Source organism: Nannobrachium achirus (assembly GCF_963921795.1).
Source record: "Nannobrachium achirus genome assembly, chromosome: 10".
NCBI lineage: Eukaryota > Metazoa > Chordata > Actinopteri > Myctophiformes > Myctophidae > Nannobrachium > Nannobrachium achirus.
Window position 1 is genome coordinate 48,727,398 of NC_137819.1, and position 18,502 is coordinate 48,745,899.

At 45.3% G+C, this 18,502-nt stretch overlaps 1 protein-coding gene across 1 annotated transcript; it reads right to left on the bottom strand.

Moving 5' to 3' along the window:
• Window positions 1-12,470: 12,470 nt before the first annotated feature.
• twist1a (twist family bHLH transcription factor 1a) lies at window positions 12,471-13,073 on the bottom strand (the record flags this gene model as incomplete). Its single annotated transcript, XM_080735697.1, has 1 exon — window positions 12,471-13,073. One exon carries the CDS (start codon window positions 13,071-13,073, stop codon window positions 12,471-12,473), a length of 603 nt encoding a protein of 200 aa, XP_080591823.1.
• Window positions 13,074-18,502: the final 5,429 nt, after the last annotated feature.

The following is an 18,502-nucleotide window of genomic DNA, read 5'->3' on the forward strand; positions in this document are numbered from 1 at the left end:
ATAACCAGAAGGCAGCCATTCCGAAGGGCTCAACTTAGGAACACCAAACAAAACAAACAGTTAAATAAATAAATATAAATAAATTAACGAAATATGTATAGTCTCAATCAGTCAGGACCACCAGGACCACCAACTCACCAAAGGACCACCGCGGTGGTCCTTGAGGGTCTGTATTTTATCTCAATTCAAATAGGCCTATATAAAGCAAATTTGCTACGCCAGCCCTAAGGAGCACAGAGAGCATGCAGCCCACAGTGACAGACCAACGCATGCTCGCATGAACGTCTGGAATCCAGACTCTGGATGGATGTTTTATTTGATATACACGTCTACACACACACACGCAGGTTTAGCGCTGAGAATCAAATGGGTGGCACACAGCTCACACGTGCGTCCCAGAGCAGAGCAACAAGTCAATCACGCGTACAGTTCATGGCGGCGCTGCATTTGACCGTGTCGTCTCACGCATGATGGCCACATGACCAAAAGATGTATGCGTGCGTTAACACATGCGTTCGCCACAAACGCCTAATTAAACGCGTCCCCGTGTACCCCGCCTGGCCACTTAAATGAAGACACACAGCTACGCGTGCCAGCGACGCCTACGTGTAATGCTATTAAATGCCATTGAAAAACTACAGGAGAAGTCCATGCGTTCAGTACAACACAGATAAAATCGAATGCGTGCACGCGCACGCACCAACGTCCCCGTGTCACGATTCGAGCCCCATAGTGTGTGTGTGTGTGTGTGTGTGTGTGAGTGTGTGTGTGTGTGTGTGTGTGTGTGTGTGTGTGTGTGTGTGTGTGTGTGTAGGCTGGCACTGACCACTCTGAGTTATGAGGCATTTAGGGCTGTTTTACAAGAGAAAAACATGGCGAATGGTTCATTTGACACCAACTCTGAGCCAATAAACCACATAACCAATACCTTTTGAGAGACAGAGAGGGGGAGAGAGAGGGAAAGAAGTGCAAACCACCAGGGAGACTCTGCTGAACACTAAAACAAGAAGCTACACTTTAGTTCCAGAATCTGTAACTGTAGGCTTTCCAACTACCTTCAGTATATGCGTGGCTTGTTGCATAAGATAACTGATGGATTCCTATGGAGTAAACACAAAGTATGTTAAATAGGAATATTGTGAAAGGTTCAGTCTGACAATATGTTTTACATCATTCCGGTTGAGGTAGTGTTTCAACCCACGGACCGCCTGTGTGTAGTTCAACTTAAAGAACCATGCCGGTGGTCTGGCACATTTAGCTCACTGACTACCATTCACAGTTTATCTGACATCACTGCCGAATGTTTTCCCTTCACGTAGTGGTCTGCTGGATTTTGGATGAAGCCATTGGATTCAATTGACATATTTTTTTTGTTTTGTTTTTGGCAATGGTACTGTTGTACTGTAATGCATTTTAAAGCACAGACTGATCTGAAAAGACTAGCCCCCAAATTGTCCCTGGTGAAAATTACATTACAATTTTCATTAAAAACATACGTGATTTATTACATGGTCAGTTAATGTTTTAATGACTATGGATAGGCCTACAGATATTATCCATGAAATCTAAAAATAAAGCCATTCACCAAAATGATCTCTGTTTATATAAGAGGCAATAACCGAAGCTATGAATAGACAATGCCCTGTATTGACTCCAGTACAGTCCTTCAAGGCTCTGAAACTGAACAAAAATAATAGAAACCTAAGAATATCTTCTCCATAATACATGAAAATGGATTTTCAGGGTCATCTGACTGCTTTTGGTTGCACGCACGCACGCACACACACACGCGCGCACGCACACACACACACACACACACACACACACACACACACACACACACACACACACACACACACACACACACACACACACACACACACACACACACAGTTAATCTGAGTGAATTGCTGCATCAGTAAATCTTTGTTTTCTTTCAGTCCATTTGTCTCTCCATGTGGTTTTCCTGCTTTTTTGGAGGTACACATGCCCTCCAGCAGCACACAAAACACACACACACACACACGCACACACACACACACGCACGCACGCACTTTTGGCAAGCAACATTAAGAAAGCAGTACAAAGAGAGAAATGGAGAGAGTCAGAAGGAGAGAGCGAGTGAGAGTGGATAGTCTCACACTGACAAAGGCTAGCTGAAACATTTGTCCTTCATTGTAAAGACACGGAGAAGAAATAAAAAGTTAACTCTCTCTTGCCACTCTGAGTGCAGTGTTGTATTGGTGATTTAATGTTTGGGGGATGCTATTTTTATGATGTGACACTAGCCGGAGTTAGCAGACCATTGATATGCATCCAGCCGAACCAGGCTTGTTTCTATGTTAATGCCGCTGGAGTGACACTACAGCTTTTGCAAAAGTTGTTGAGGTGTGAATCTAATTCTAAGGGTTGTTTTACATCGGTGCACGCGCGCCTGCGCGGGCTCAAAACGATTTGGGACAGCGTGTACCTGCGTGACACGACCAACACTGGTTAAGTGGTCAGATGGTGGGCCATATGCATTTTCAAAGCATTTTATTGTCACGCCCCCTAGTGGACTGGAGGTACGGGGGAGACAAACCCTTGTGCCAGCAGAGCACGCAACGCACGGTGTCCTTCTTTGTTTAAGCCCGTAGCCCAATCAGGGACCAGCATTTCTGGCAACGTCATCATTAACAGCCAATGTGGGACCAGCATTCCTGGTGATGCCAGTGGTGATGTCACCTCATGGCGCCCTCTGCTGGAGCACAAGTAGGCCATACATGGCCCATGGGCCTACTTGTGCGCAAGGCACAAGTTGGCACCTCGACAGAGTGCAGTTCTAGTTGTGTCTGTGGCAGTAGCCAATCAAACCCAGGTTAATCACGTTGTTTATGCAGGGCCATGTGAGGGGGTTGGCCAGAACATATGTTTGTGTTGGTGCATGAAGAAATGATGGAAGTCAGGCTGTAACTCAATAGCACACAACAATCAAGCGATTATTGTATAATTCTTCTTCTTTTACCATTGGATCCAGAGTGAACTAGTTCTGCTAGTCCTTCTGGTCCTGGAATTGGTGGATGCATTCAGGAGGCCTATGGGAGCTCGCTTGTGAAAGGAAGACACACCCACTTCTTTCCTAACTGTCAAATGGAAGCTATTCACGGTAAGTCCCACTTTCTTCTTCTCCCATTGGTTAAAATATTTATTGGCCATAACAAATTCAGTTTGATAACTAGTAAGACACCTCAGGTTAACTTGCGACCTCAGGGTGACATGTTGTGCCAATTCTTGGCCATCTGGCCAACCACAGCGTTTCTCTGACGATTCTAGTTGTTGTCATTCTGGGGGGAGTTTGTTCATGTTTTTGTGAGGGTATCAACCCTAGGAGACACGGGGAGAACATGCAAACTCCACACAGAAAGGCCCTATCGCCAACCCCACCTAGAGTGTGGGCGCTGATGACGTGGAGGGAGGAACACGCCGCCCATATATGTCCTTAATATTGATAACATAATATCCTTAATAATGTCCTTAATATTTGACAATATATTTTCTCATCAGAAAACTCCATGTATGGGCATAAAAGGTTTTTTTCTTTTTCTGGGAATGACCATATATGGACTTTTATACCCTGAGAAATCTCGTAGCTTGTCTGACTGTCAGTAAAGGAAGTGATGTCACGTAACATCCTTTTTATGCCCATATATGAGTCATTCTGTACCACATCACTGTGACTCACTGACATCACGCTGACATCACTTCCTGTATGGACGTACGGACAGTCAGACAGACAAGCGACAAGGTTTTTCAGGGTATAATGCGACCTTCGGTCGCAATAATGCTGAAGGACTTAGCATGTAGCACTGACCCTGTAGGTGACAGTAACACATCACTGTGAGTAGATCTAAAAGCTAAAAGCTAAAAAAAAAAATATATATATATATATATATATATATATATATATATATATATATATATATATGTCACGGTTAGATAGAGAAACGGTTAGATAGAGAAACGGAGCGCCCACCGTGCGGCACGGGGCGGAACAAGCGGTCGCCACAACAACGTCCTCCAGGCGGAGCCGCTCGATTGTCCACGACATTGCAAGCGGCGCGAAGGCCAGCGGACCTTGGTCCTGGTCTTCGCCCCCGAGCGCCGCAGGCGCGAGTGGCCGCGAAGAGCGGGCCAGGGCCGCGCGGCCGGCGGAGCGCCGCGCGAGTTACGAAGCCGTGGTGAATGCAATCGTTATATTTATGCCCAGGCCGTAAGGCCTGGGCAAGCTAGGCTAGGCTAAGCTAGGCTAGGCTAGGCTAGGCTAGGCTAGGCTAGGCTAGGCTAGTAAATAAAGAAAGAGAGTCGCAAACGAGTGACGTCAGCGCCTTCACTAGTGAATGGCTGTCGTCGCCATCTGGTGGTGATTGGTGTGTGGTGAACGACAAAACAAGCGCTCTTACCACAGTCTAACCGAGTTACCCAAACTAACCGTAACATATATAAACTAAGCACAAAAAGAAAGGAAACTTGACTCCATTATATAATACTCCATTATATAATAATACAATTTGTATTGTGTTTTATATCATTTTTATTGTTGATTCACAACCTTTACAACAAGGTACAGCTTGTACGCATCAGGCATTCGAGGCATGAGCTACACAGCCAAACGTGTGGGTAGTGCCGACCAAGATTCTGCCAAAATGGCTTGCAATACTGTTCTGCTGGCATTTACTCTCGTTTTGGGCTTCCCTGACACTGAGCTTAAAATTAACAAAGTGTAAAAATGGCCAATATGTGCTGTTTTTTCTTTTCCTTATTACTGTGGGAGAGTGCAATCATTCAATGCATCAAGCAACAAAGGTGAACACCAAAAGAACAGTATTGCAGGCCTGCCAGGCCATTTTGACAATTTTTGGAGGGGCGCTACCCACACGTTTGGCTGTGTTGCTCATTCCACGAATGCCAGATCCTTACAAGCTGTACCTCGTTGTAAAGGTGACAAATCAAAGATAACAATGATATCGAAGACAATATCATTTGGCATAATTAAAGGAGAGCTATAATGGGCCGAAAGTTGGCAAACTTTTGGTCTGCGCTACGGCCGCTACCCACACGTTTGGCTGTGGTGCTCATTCCACAAATGCCCGATGCTTAAAAACTGTACCTCCTTGTAAAGGTGACAAATCAACGATGAAAATTATATAAAACACAATACACATTGGTATTATTAAAGGGGAGATATAATGGACTGAAGTCAAGTTTCCTTTCTTTTAGTGCTCGGTTTATATACAGTATATATAAAGCTTAGAAAATAACAAATTAAATCATAGGAAATCAACAAAGAGATTCAGCAGGTACGCCAGCATATTGCTGGAATGCAACTACTGTACATTCAGCAAGGCCCCGCCCCTGTCGCATAATCAATGTGGCCCAACAGACGATTGGCTGTGGGTATCCAGCATCTATCAGCCTGATTGGTTCATGGATTTCAATTACCATGTGGACCAATCATCCAGACAGCCTCTCATCAAGTGTCCCCTGATTTGTGCATGGATTCAAAGCCACTGTGGATCATGTTGTATCTGCTCCTCTACAGTATATACAGTCATAAGTCCTCCTACTATCAGGGGGTGAGATGTTTTTTTTAAATTTTTTTTTTACATACATCTGACAATGGCCAAAATGATTATTTTATCATTATTTTACGCTTTTTGTGGTCATTTTTTAATAGAAATACATATATGAAGCTTATTCTTTTATAAAATATTTTCGAAACATTATTTTTATTTTAGCATCCGTTTTTCAAGAAAAAGTTGACTATAGCTCCTTTAATTATTTGGGGGCCCACTTGCAGTATCCTCACGGCCCATCTGTGGCCCCCGGCCCATACTGCTTTTGGTGCATAGGTAGGTGTGAGGGGAAGGAAAGTCACATGAGGAGAAGTGAAGGGAATAGAAACGGGACACCTCTGAGAGTTGGATTAAGGATGTAGGAAAGAATGATGGGGAACAGCAGAATTAGATAGTAGAGAGAGAGAGAGAGAGAGAGAGAGAGAGAGAGAGAGAGAGAGAGAGAGAGAGAGACCACCTCAGAGGGAAATCTTTGGTGGTTAGGCCTCTCTGTCTCCCCCCACCCCCCCTCTTTCTCTCACTCTGTCTCTCTGAGCTGATCTCGCCTTTGGCCAGTACTGAGGTTGGACTCAGCCCTGTTGCCAAGTCATCTCTCAATCTCCTCTCCAAATTGTTTGTGTTTCTAAGTGTGTGCGTGAGAGCGAGAGCAAGAGAGAGACCGAGGACACCAGTATGCCTGTAAAGCTAGCTATTAAGCTCAACAGTTACAACATCTCAATTTGACGTTATTATGGAATGTGTGTATGTGCGTGCGTGCGCGCGTGTGTGTGAAGGTGCCAATCAGCTTCTGTTTCCACAAGCCTGGAACCAAGCTTTCATGCACGCACACATGCATACACACACACATGCACGCGCAAACACACACACACACACACACACACACACACACACACACACACACACACACACACACACCCACACACACACACACACACACACACACACACACACACACACACACACACACACACACGCACATGCAACTATCATCATAGCAAGTTAACTAATGCAGGCTCAATTCTACAGGAGGTATTTATGTACATTGTTTACCCAAGAGACCAGAGAACTTTATATGAAGTAAACTCCAGAGAAAGGATTTTAACCTTTTGTCAACAGATTCAACTCAACTCTTCCCCTTTTCAGGAGGGGAATTAAACAGAATTAGACAGCGAGGCACTCTAAAAGCTCAAATCCAATATAGGAGCGACCATTTGAAGAGAGCCAAGTAAATCAAGTTAAGAGAGAGAGTCTGTGTGTTTGAATGGCGTAGAGCGGGATCTTTGATAGAGCATGTATGTTTACACTTCAGGAGTGGGGGGAGGAGGGGGGGTGCTGTGATATTGTCTGGTATGCGGAGAGTTAGAAGAAGCTGTGCTTAACTCAATCTGCAAGATAAATATCCCTGGGCTGGAGAGCCAAGCAGCACATTCATGCTCACTTTTTCTTTCGACCCACTTTTTCCACATTGTTTTCTCTCTCTCCCTCCCTCTCCCAGGCACGTGCACACATATTCCTCAGAGGGGGCTTGAGCCCCTGCCCTTTTATCCGTCTGTAAAAAGTGCCCTCTCCAGACCATGAATGCAGTTTTTACTATGGTGAAAGAAATGCAAATGCCCTCTTTCCATGCCATACCTGAAGGCAGCATTCAAGAGAATTGGAGCCTTGTCAAAACTCTCCTGAACTTGAATGCAGCATCTTATGTTGAAAGCATTGCCCTCTGGGTAGAAATCTGTGTGCCGTACGCCACATCTCCAGTATTGCCTTGATTATGCTTAGTTCAGTGTGGTATCACGCACCGAAAATAGCCGACCTCCAAGTTCACAGCTTGTGAGCTTAGAGGTCTGCTATTTTCGATATTTCCACCAAAAGGCCCTTTTAGAAATTTCAGCCCCTGCCTCTCTTAACATTCTCTGCACGTCCCTGCCCTCTCCCTCTCTCTCTCCTTTGTTTCTTTCTCCTCTCCCCTCCTCTTTTCAGTTAGATGTGATTTATATGTTCTCTCTCTCTCTCTCTGGAGTTCTGTTCTGTTAATTTGAACTCACTCAATGACTCACAACTTGCTTCTATTTCACAACTTGGTTCTATTTTACAAACCCTTGTGGGTCAATTGCTGCTCTCCTGGACTTGAGTTATCACTGAGCATTTTATTGTGCACCACTGTATCATTTTCTAGGTCTCAATATGGCGTTCCCAGTCTCATCCTAACTTCTTAAACAAACATGTTTTAATATTCCTCCACATTCCTGATCTATCTATCTCTCTCTCTCTCTCGCTCGCTCGCTCTCTCACACACACGCACGCACGCACGCACGCACGCACGCACGCACGCACGCACGCACGCACACACACACACACACACACACACACACACACACACACACACACACACACACACACAGCTAATCAAATGACTCATACCGATGGATTGACTTTGCAAAGAACAATAGTATTAGTTTATGAAGTCCTTAATAAACCACCGGCAGTAAAAATTACCACCAGTACTTTGCTATGTGCCTTCTCTTTAAATAAGGCATTTACAGGCTGTTCTTCGTAACTTTTGCCCCCAGGAGGCTTTGTTTTTATTTTCTGAAGTTGTCCTTTATTTGGTAAGTACTCCTACACAGTATAACAGCCTCGTGTTCATTTGACTCTGAGTGTGTATTTGAACCTATTGGAAGCTTTCAGGTCTATTTGTACATGCACTCTCAGAGTTAAAGGAACACTGGAGATTACACTGTGTATCTCTTTTCTCCTCCTGCCTCTCTGTCTGTCTCCATATCCTGCCATCTGAGGGGTATTAAGGGTTATATTGGTGGTCCGTGGAGGTGAATGTGGTGGTCCAGCAGGGGTCACTATGGTGTGGGGACAGGGTCAGTCACAAAGGCCATAGGTCATGGAGCTGGGGGTCCACTATAGCCACTGTCCAGGGGAATGTTTTTATGTGTGTGTGTGTGTGTGTGTGTGTGTGTGTGTGTGCGTGCGTGAGTGCTCTGTGTCCAGAGGAACTCAGGCTAGCCAAATCACTGTCATCTTCTCAAAAAACACTGAACAGAAAACTATTTGAGTATGAGTATGAGCTATGTTTTAATTTCCTATGCTGACTTATTTTGTGTTTAAACAGCTTTGCTTTCATCAGGCTCCTGATGAAGGCTAAACTATGTCTGAAATGTTGTAATGTATACTGATACTTTGTCGGAGCAAAGCTGTTCTTCTCATTTTAAACTGTTACTCTTTTGTGTCCATGCAGCCCCAGATGACCAACAGGATGTGTTCAACTTTCACCTTTGAAATTATTTTGTGTTGTAAGGTAATATTGTACGCTTACTTTTCTATTGGTTATTATTCTTACAGATTATTTTTGCATTATATATAACTTCTTTGCATTCATTAAAAATAACTGTCCTAAAAAGGACCTTCTTTTTCTATAAACAATTGTCAACTAGGCCTATATATAACTTTTTTTTCCCCAACTTGGCATTCCTATAGGCAAAACATTGTACAAATTCCACCAGCTCTGAGAGCTTAATAGGCTATTTTCACATGGAGGCAAAATATACTCTCAGGGGCCTTTAACACACACAGCAACCTCCCGAGTGTTCATTTATAGTTAAACTGAGGACACTCAGGACTGTCACCGGAATGAATGAATGACTTCTCTGAGACATCTGGATAGGATACAAATAAACATCCACAATAGTGGCATGCACACACACACACATGCACGCAGGCACGAACGCACACACACACACACGCACGCACGCACGCACGCACGCACGCACGCATGCACACACACACATGCACACGCACACACGCACACAACACACATCAAATGCAGGTTGAAATCAAACACAGATAATGGGCCCTAATGGAAGCCAGGCTTGTGAATCAGTGCTCTCTCTCTCTCTCTCTCTCTCTCTCTCTCTCTCTCTCTCTCTCTCTCTCTCTCATCAGCAACTTCCTCTCTTCTTTGGAGTGTTGAGGGTTAATGTAAACTAGGGCTGTTTTACCCACAGTGGTGAAATTCAAGCTATCCACATGACTTAAACAAAGAAGGGAGAAAAAAACAGGGTGTTTTGGTGTGTTCTTTATTTGGAAAGATGTCAGATAAAAAGGGGGTCAGACTTCAAACTACAGCCTATAGGCCTACTTGGAAATCCTCTTGAGAAAGATTTACAGCCCCTCCCCCGTTAACTTAAACGATGCCCTATATGTGCACATGGCCAACATCAATGACTCAATATCAGCAGTTTGACTTCAAATCTCCGGGGAGAGGTGAATTGTGGGATGAATGAATGAGAGACCAGAGGAGGGGGCGACGCACAGACAAACAAACTGACAGAGGAAAACAATTATTCGACCCTTTATGCCACTGTCAGTCACATACTATTAGCACATCTTACCTCACCTTGTCAGTCCTCAAAAATAGACAATAAATCACAACGCACTTGAAACCCCTGACTGCCAAATACCTTCACAGGAGATAACGCGAGGTCATCCCGTTAACTTCAACATCAAAGAGGAGACCGTGCAGCTGAAACTCTCGTTCTTCTTTGGAATGCTTTTTCGGCGTGAGAAAACCGGTGTGTGGGTGCATGTGTGCGAGCGCGCGCGCGTGCAGTGGTGGAAAAAGTAGCCTACTCAAATGTTTTACTTTTTTTTATTTTTATGTCAGCAGCCGTTTAAGTAAGAGTATCAATACTGCAATGTAGAAATAGCCTACTCTGTTAGGCCTACAAGTAAAAGTCTAATTCAAAATGTAGGCTATTCAGGGCTGAAGTTATTAATGCATGTAATAATCCAAATCTACCAAGTAACTATAGTTAGGCAGATTACACAACATGCATTGACAATTTATATGCCTAACTAAAGTTTTCGAATAGGCCTAATTGTAAAAGTAGCCTACAATATTTGCCTCTGATATGTGGTGAGTGGTGGAGTAGGCCTAGAAGTAAAAGTACTGGAAATTGGAAATACTCAAGTAAAGTACAAATACCTCAAAATTGCACTTAAGTATAGTGCTTAAGTAAATCTTAAATACCGTGTGTGTGTGTGTGTGTGTGTGTGTGTGTGTGTGTGTGTGTGTGTGTGTGTGTGTGTGTGTGTGTGTGTGTGTGTGTGTGTGTGTGTGTTAGTTATACATTCCTCTCTCTGTGTGTGAGAGAGCTGCAGCCTCAAGTTTAGGGTAACACGGCCACGGTAATCAGGGCCGGGAATCGATTCACCCCCCGGTGGCTGCATGGAGGTGCTCGGGTCAGAGCACCTGACCCGAGCACCTGAACCGGTTTTTCCTTCCACACAATCCACACGCGAGGAAACCTTAGCTATACTCGACCCGGGATGGATGGGAACTCTTCTCACTGCCACAGCCAAAGCGCATGCACACAGTTTCTCAGAAGAAAAGAAAAGAAGACCTATATATTTTTTTTTCAACTTTACAAGTAGCATGTCAAAGTTATTACAGTAGGCCTATGTTAAATGCCCTCACTTTGTTTAGTCTAGCAGCCTATATGTTGCTTATTTTAAGCATAGGCTAAGCTTATACAGCACGTTTACAGATGTTTTCCTTGTCATAGCCAACAGTAGACTATTTGCCTACAGTATTATGTATAGGTCTACATTAATTTAACAGGGTCAAAGAATGCGGAAAGTAGGCAAATACGTCTCAACAGGCAGGAGAATATTATATTCAAATATTTCTTTGGCTGATATATGGCTGAGATATGAAAGATCTCTATGACTCACAAGGGCAAGAAAATGTGTGTTAGTCTCTGTCACATAACTATTGGGTTATTGGATATGCAACTTAAAAAGTATCCAAACAACAGTAAAACAAAATATATGCTCTAAATGTTTATTTATTTCAGAAAGTATCCAAATATTTACAACGCTCAAAAATGCATAGACTCCAGATCCACTGTGCATTTGCAATAATATCCAAAAATAAATATTTTCAGTTTGAGTGGGTAAGGGAAATCTGAATCTGATGTAGAAAAATAAATAGAAATCTGCTGAACAACTTGAAATGGAATGATATGTGTGTCGCTCATTTCATATAACAGAGAGGAGCCTCTCAACTCAAGCTCACAGTCTTCAGTTTGTTTTTGATTATTATTCTTTTACAACATTCATTGTCGCAGTGGTCCTTTGGAAAGTGTTGCATGACATGATGCACGCTCTTCATAATAGTTTTTCTTTAAGTGCTCCCGTGCAACAAATAGTGTCCATGCAACGGAAAAACGAAGTCTCCACGCTCCCCTTTGAGGCCTGGCGCACAGCTCTCCTCCCGCCGTGGAATTCTCTGTCCGCGGGGCTTGACCGATCCACAGTCTGGATGATAATCTGTCAACAGAAAAGAGTGAAACCACAAGTTCAACTACTGACATTCATCAGTTCGGCGTTCTTCGTGCGGGACAACCCGTGCGTAAAGTGAACGTCAGTGTTTCTCAAAGTGAATTCCAGGGAATATAATGTGGGTTTCTGCATGTAGGGGGGTCTAAATGGTCTAAATAGTGGTTCTCAAAGTGGATTCCTGGGACTCTAAGTTCTAAATTGACCCATACAAGTCTGTAACTCTGACAGTGTACAAATGGAACCAAATGAACCCTAACGGGTCCAATTGGTTCCATTTGTACACTGTCAGAGTTTGAGAAACACTGGTCTAAATGCATACAAGTCTGTAACTCTGACAGAGTTCCATTTGTACACTGTCAAGAGTAAAGGGGAGACCTTGAAATGTAACATTTGTTTGAGAAACATGCACTGCGCTAGATTCTTAAACAAAAATAGAGTAAGTGACTTGACTTGTAAGTGAAGGCCAACCTACCGTTGCTGTCCCATCCTCGTCCACGGCAGCCTCCCTCAGTGGGACGGAGTGGACAGGGAGGACCACGAGCCCCCCATCCTCCACACGGAGAACGCGTAGCTCAGCCGCTCGTGCGCCACGTAGCTGCAGCCGCCGGTCCCCCCTCCTCCTCCTCCCCTCTCCAGCTCGTCGCTCTCGCTCTGCAGCACCTGGTAGAGGAAGTCTATGTAGCGGGCGGCGAGCTTCAGCGTCTGGATCTTGCTCAGCTTGTCGGAGGGCAGCGTGGGGATGATCTTGCGCAGCGACGTGAAGGCCTCGTTGAGGGACTGCGTCCGCTGCCGCTCGCGGACGTTGGCCATGACGCGCTGCGTCTGCAGGTCCTCGAATGAGCGCGGGCTGCTGGAGGCGTCGCTGCCACCGCTGCTGCCACTCCTGCCAGCCTTCCTCCCCCTCTTCTTTCCGGGGCCTGGGCTCCCCAGGCCGCCCTCTTCCCCCTCCTCCTCTTCCTCCTCCTCCTCTTCTTCTTCTTCCTCCCCCTCCTCCTCCTCGCCTGCGTTCCTGCGCGTCGACCGCCGCTTTCGTGCGCCTCGCCGCGGCTGGCGGTCGGTCTCCTCCTCGCTGTTCCCGGCGCTGTCCATCGGGGAATTGTCCTCTCGCATTGTTTCGTCTCCTCTACTCTATAGCCTAATAGTGTAGCCTTCCTCAACAACCCCTGACCCTGTAGTCCTTAACACGGATTAGAGGATCAATAAACACACGTTAATCCGTTTTGGAGGGGGAATATTTTTTTGCGGTACCGTTATACTTCGCGCACACTGGCCGTGCGCCACAGAGCTCTCCGCCAGACTACAGGGAAGCTGGGGCTCTTATAGCGGCAGGGTTTGGGGGGAACGTTGTGATTTTGTGGGAGGGGGTGTAACGTAATACCACCAGGAGGAGAAGGGGAGGCTGAGAACTATGAGGGGGGGGGGGGGAGACAATCTTTCAAGAGCTACAGTATTTCTCCGGGATAAAACATTTAAAGTCTGTAGCATTTTTGGGATTTACGCATAGCTGTGAATTTTGCAAGACATCATCAGACCCATGTATGTGTGTTTTTAGATGTGTGTCTGGTGGGTGTAATGTGTGGGCGGAGGTCTTGGAATAAATAATAATGATGTAGTCATAGAGTTTAAGCATAGAGGCATATTGTAGCCTAAGCTGTGCTTATTCGACCAAATAGGCCTATTTGAAACGTGAATCCTTTTCGAATCATTGGAATTTTGCTAACTAGTGTCCACAAAATATTATGAGGACGCCCTAATTTGAAACCTATACACCTAAACAGTCACATATAATACACACATGTGTTAATTTATCCAGATTTGTATAGTGTGTTCTCCCGTAGACCAGTGGTTCTCAAAGTGAGGGACTCTGTGGGTTCCTATATGGGGGTCTATACAAGTCTGTAACTCTAACAGAGTACAAATGGAACCAAATTGGTTCCATTTGTATGTACACTGTCAGAGTTAAGGGGAGACCTTGAAATCTGACAGTTTGAGAAACACACTAGACAAGAGCAGTTCTGCGAGGCCGTGGCGTGGGCTGCAGACAGGAGGAGTGGTGGTGGTGGTGAGAATAGCAAGCCTGCTGAAACGAGGGAGGTTTCAGCAGCCAGGCAGCGGGGGGTCCCTGCTCATAAGCAGACCTGGGTGTTTATTTTCCCGTCAGCAGGCCCCGGCGTTGAGGTATGCGCTAAATGTGTCTGAACTCCTGCGGGGACCTCGACACAGCGGCTCAGGTTTAAAAGGCAGAGGGCGTCCCATGGTGAGCGCAGGGCGGATCCGAGCGCACAGCGGGGGACGCTGGATCTGCGGTCGACGGCCGGAGTGCATTGCAAACATTGGAGGTGAGAGAAAGATGGAGAGGTATGTATATAGAGCGCGCGCGCACACGCACTCACGCACACGGCCTGTTCGTTTATGACCACCCACTTCTTGAGCCCACCGCAAATGTAATATTGAAAGCCAACAGAAAGTCTTTTTATGTGCACACAGACAGAACTCGTCCTGTCTGCCAACCTCAGGCGGTGCCGGTGGTGGTGAGCAGTCCCGCTGCTGCCTCTTCATCTCCGCTGGAGGGCATGCGAGGAGGAACACAACCAGGACATTCCACTGATTCATATGATTCATTTACAAGGCTAAAATCGTTTTTTATTTCAAAATGATGTATACTCTGCCTTGTGTGTGTGGACCCACAATCCACGGGTTGACAATCCAAATCATAAAATAGTGAAATCGCTGAGGGTTGGAAAGAACACACTGATGACTGCGTTACACCATGACCTCAGCATTCACAACATCTATGTAGACCTATTGTACATCAATCATCACCTTCGTTGTAACTCAAGTCCTCCCCCCCCCCCCCCCCCCCCCCCCACACACACACACACACACACACACACACACACACACACACACACACACACACACACACACACACACACACACACACACACACACACACACACACACACACACACACACACACACACACACACACACACACACACACACACACACACACACACACCTTTACAAACATCCTATTTCCATTAGCTCTTTTACCTAATTTAGGCCTACACCCTGCTGCTAAAGACAATTCCGAAGGCCACTAATCCTAATTTGCGACTGAAATGCATTTTCTGCCTGAATAGGCTTTTCGGTTCAGTCTCAACAAGTTAATTTCACTGCAGCCAACCTGCGTGTTGCTCTCCATGGTCCTGAAACAACACCTGAAACGGCACACCTGATTTCTCCATCCAGCACCGGAGCCAAAGCTGAATTTGCGAGCTCTTACACTTTTGAAAATGTTTTTTGAAATGATAATAGAAAGTCATGCCACACCATATGTTCTAAAATGATTTAGTAGGGCAATAATTATGTGAAGCATTGAGAGGAATGACTCTACTTAAATAATACACTGTTCAATCACATTTATGGAATATGTCCTTTTTCATTCATAATCCAGTGGTTTTCAAACAGTGGTCCGGGGACCCAGTGGTCCTTTAGGCCGGGGGTTCCAGGTGCACGGGCCCCAGCTGATGGAGAGTTGGTAACCAAATGGACCCTTATAGATCTTTAACTCTTGAGAGTGTAAAATTAAACCAAATGGACCCTTATGGGTTCATTTGGTTTAATTTATGAAAACCATTAATAATTCACAAGAGGTTTAGAGAATAATTGTTATTTTGATCAACGTTTGTCCGTCATCTTTTCTATGGTGCCACATCAATACAACATGGAAGTGTGGACAAAATCGTATCCAACGATAACAAAAATATTCTAGCCTATAGGTTTTGGGTCTGAGTGGCTAAATCTCTTCAAATGGTGCAGGTCCGTGGCTCAAATGCCCAATAAACAATGGACCTTTGATATGAAAAGGGTTGAAAACCACTGATGTAATCCCATGCCATGCATGATTTTATATTGTCATGTGTGTCACTTCTCAGTTGTTCTCCAGCAGGTCCGTCATAAAGTCGATGTAGATGATGGCCAGCCGCAGGGTATCGATGCGCGAGAGGCGCTTCTCGTAGGCGAACGTGGGCACCTTCCTCCTCAGCTCGTCGAACGCCTCGTTCAGGCTGAACATGCGCTTCCTCTCGCGGACGTTGGCCGCCTGCCGCTGGCCCACCGTGATCACCCTCCTCCGCTTGGACCTCCCGCCGTGATGATGATGAGTCTCTCGCTCGTACCCTCGCGCGCACGACTCCGTGTCCACTTGGAGCAGGTGCTCCTCGGCGTGTCCCACCGCTGTGTTTGTCTCCCGGTTCCAGGGCGAATCGTAGAGTCGGGTCCGGTTATAGGCTTGGCTGGTAGCGTTGATATTAGTATTATCCACCTGTTGTTTTGGTCCCAATGGACGCTTGTGGTGAAACTCCGTCAGTTCCATGTCATTGACAAAGTCTATTAACGTGGAGTCTACAAAGCGCTCTTGCATGTCCACGGCCCAAACTGGACCAAAACACACCCCCAGTCTCACATTGAATAGGCTCTTTTATATATTTTTGGTGTTCGGTCGAGTGAAAAACCAGCGGATAAAGCTTTAAAGGATTGATTGGCTTCCAGGCTAAAATGATCGCACATGGAGGCCAACTGAGGGCGCGTGGAGGCGAGCGAGCATCTTCATGACTCCAACCCTTCTTCAAACGTGGCCAGCGGGTGATGCCGTGCAGTTCCTTCTTGGCTCGGGTCCAAATGCCCCTTTCGCCTGCTGTTTTAATAAGCCCTGATCTGATCTCACAGCAAGACGCTTTTCATGTCCCCCTCTCTGCCCAAATCGGGTCCATTTCGGACGATTGCCGTTCTATAAAGTGAGTTGAATCCGAGGGAGCGGAGCTTAAAAACAGGGCCGATGAAAGGGAGCTGAAGGCCCCGCGGTTTGACGCGCTGTCCTCTTCCGAGGCTTTTAATGAGCATCTGAAGAGCGGAGGCTCTTGACAGAGGGGTCATACAAGTCTTGTTTGCTCTTTTCTCTCCTCCACTTCGGAGGCTAAATAATGACACTTTTATCACTTAAAACAGGCCAGAAACAAGACCAAACAGAACATTCCCCAACAGTCGCCATACACTGTGAGCTTTTCTGTTGCAAATTAAAGCAAATAGCTTCCCGTTCCCATGGAGGGACAGTGTCCACAACCCGAGGGCTGCTGACAGGCTCAGTAACTGTGGGCCTTAGTCATCGGAGAGGTGGGGAGGAGTGTTGGACTGTTGGTCATTCAAACGTTCCTCAATAATAAGAGTAGGCTAAAAGAAATACAATACAAATGGGTAGGGCCAACATTAAAACAAGGACACTTATGGGGGGGGGGGGGGGGGGGCACACGCTTCCACACTACAGATATAGGCTATATAAAATAATGCAAAGAGATGACCTTTCCATAATCATTTAGGCTGCATGTCTTTAATGGTGTGTGTCACATAGGCCTGCATGCAAGGCCACAAGCCTCAAGCTTTGGTCTGGACTCTGGAGTGTGACTTTCTGGTTAACACACACTCACACATGCACACCATCAACTGCAGTGAACATAAAGTAATGTTATATTAAATCCAGTGGGAATAAATGATATTTAAGGTGCTTTTAAACACACGATAGATTTTTATTTTGTTTCCCTTGAGGCATTCACACATGTGGCTTCAGTCATTTACAATGCTCTGAGTTCCTACTGTTAACACATTATGTGAAATATTTCTGACAGAGTTCATATGGGGGAAATATAAATTCCACCTTTGTTCCAATCATGTTGAATTTATACTCCCATCGTACAACAAACTAAGAATAAATCAGTTGAAATTTCTTCCTGTGTTTGTTGAAGTTTGGACTCGCTGTAAATACAAAATTCTAATTGACCAAGCATATAATCTCAGTTAAAGGTTATTCGAACTCTTATTTACAGTGCTCCAGGGGCCAATAGTTGCAGGTGGAGTGTGGGGTTACACATTCTGTAGAAATGTATATAGCCTATACTAGTGTAAAAAAAAGTTGTCACATTCATTAAATAAATTAATGATTTATTTAATTATTACTGCACAGTCCACAACTTGTTGCAACATTATACATGATATATCCTATAGTTCTACCTATACTTCACTCCACATTATCTCATGTGATAAACATTAATCATTAAAAACAACCTGCTACAGTGCCCACACCCTAGGTGGGGTTGGCAAAAGGGCCTTTCTGTGTGGAGTTTGCATGTTCTCCCCGTGTCTCCTAGGGTAGATACCCTCACAAAAACATGCAGTAATCCTGGTCTCTATAAAGCCTCCCCCTGGCCAGCCGGGGCGCCTGATGGAGGGGAATGGAACTGGTTGGAATAACGTGTTCCTTCCACGCGCTACGTCCAACCGGGGAAGCTCCCCCTGTCAGGTGATATAAGAAGCGGCCTGCTCACTCCTCATGCATTGAAGGAAGCATGAGCTCAGTTCGGGGCCCTCCCCAGGTTGGCAGAGGGAGAGTAGAGCCCAGGATCACAGCTTAGGCAATTGGCACCGGGTGAAAAAATGGGTTACAAAAATCGTGGGATAAAAATTTAAGTAAAAAAAAAAAC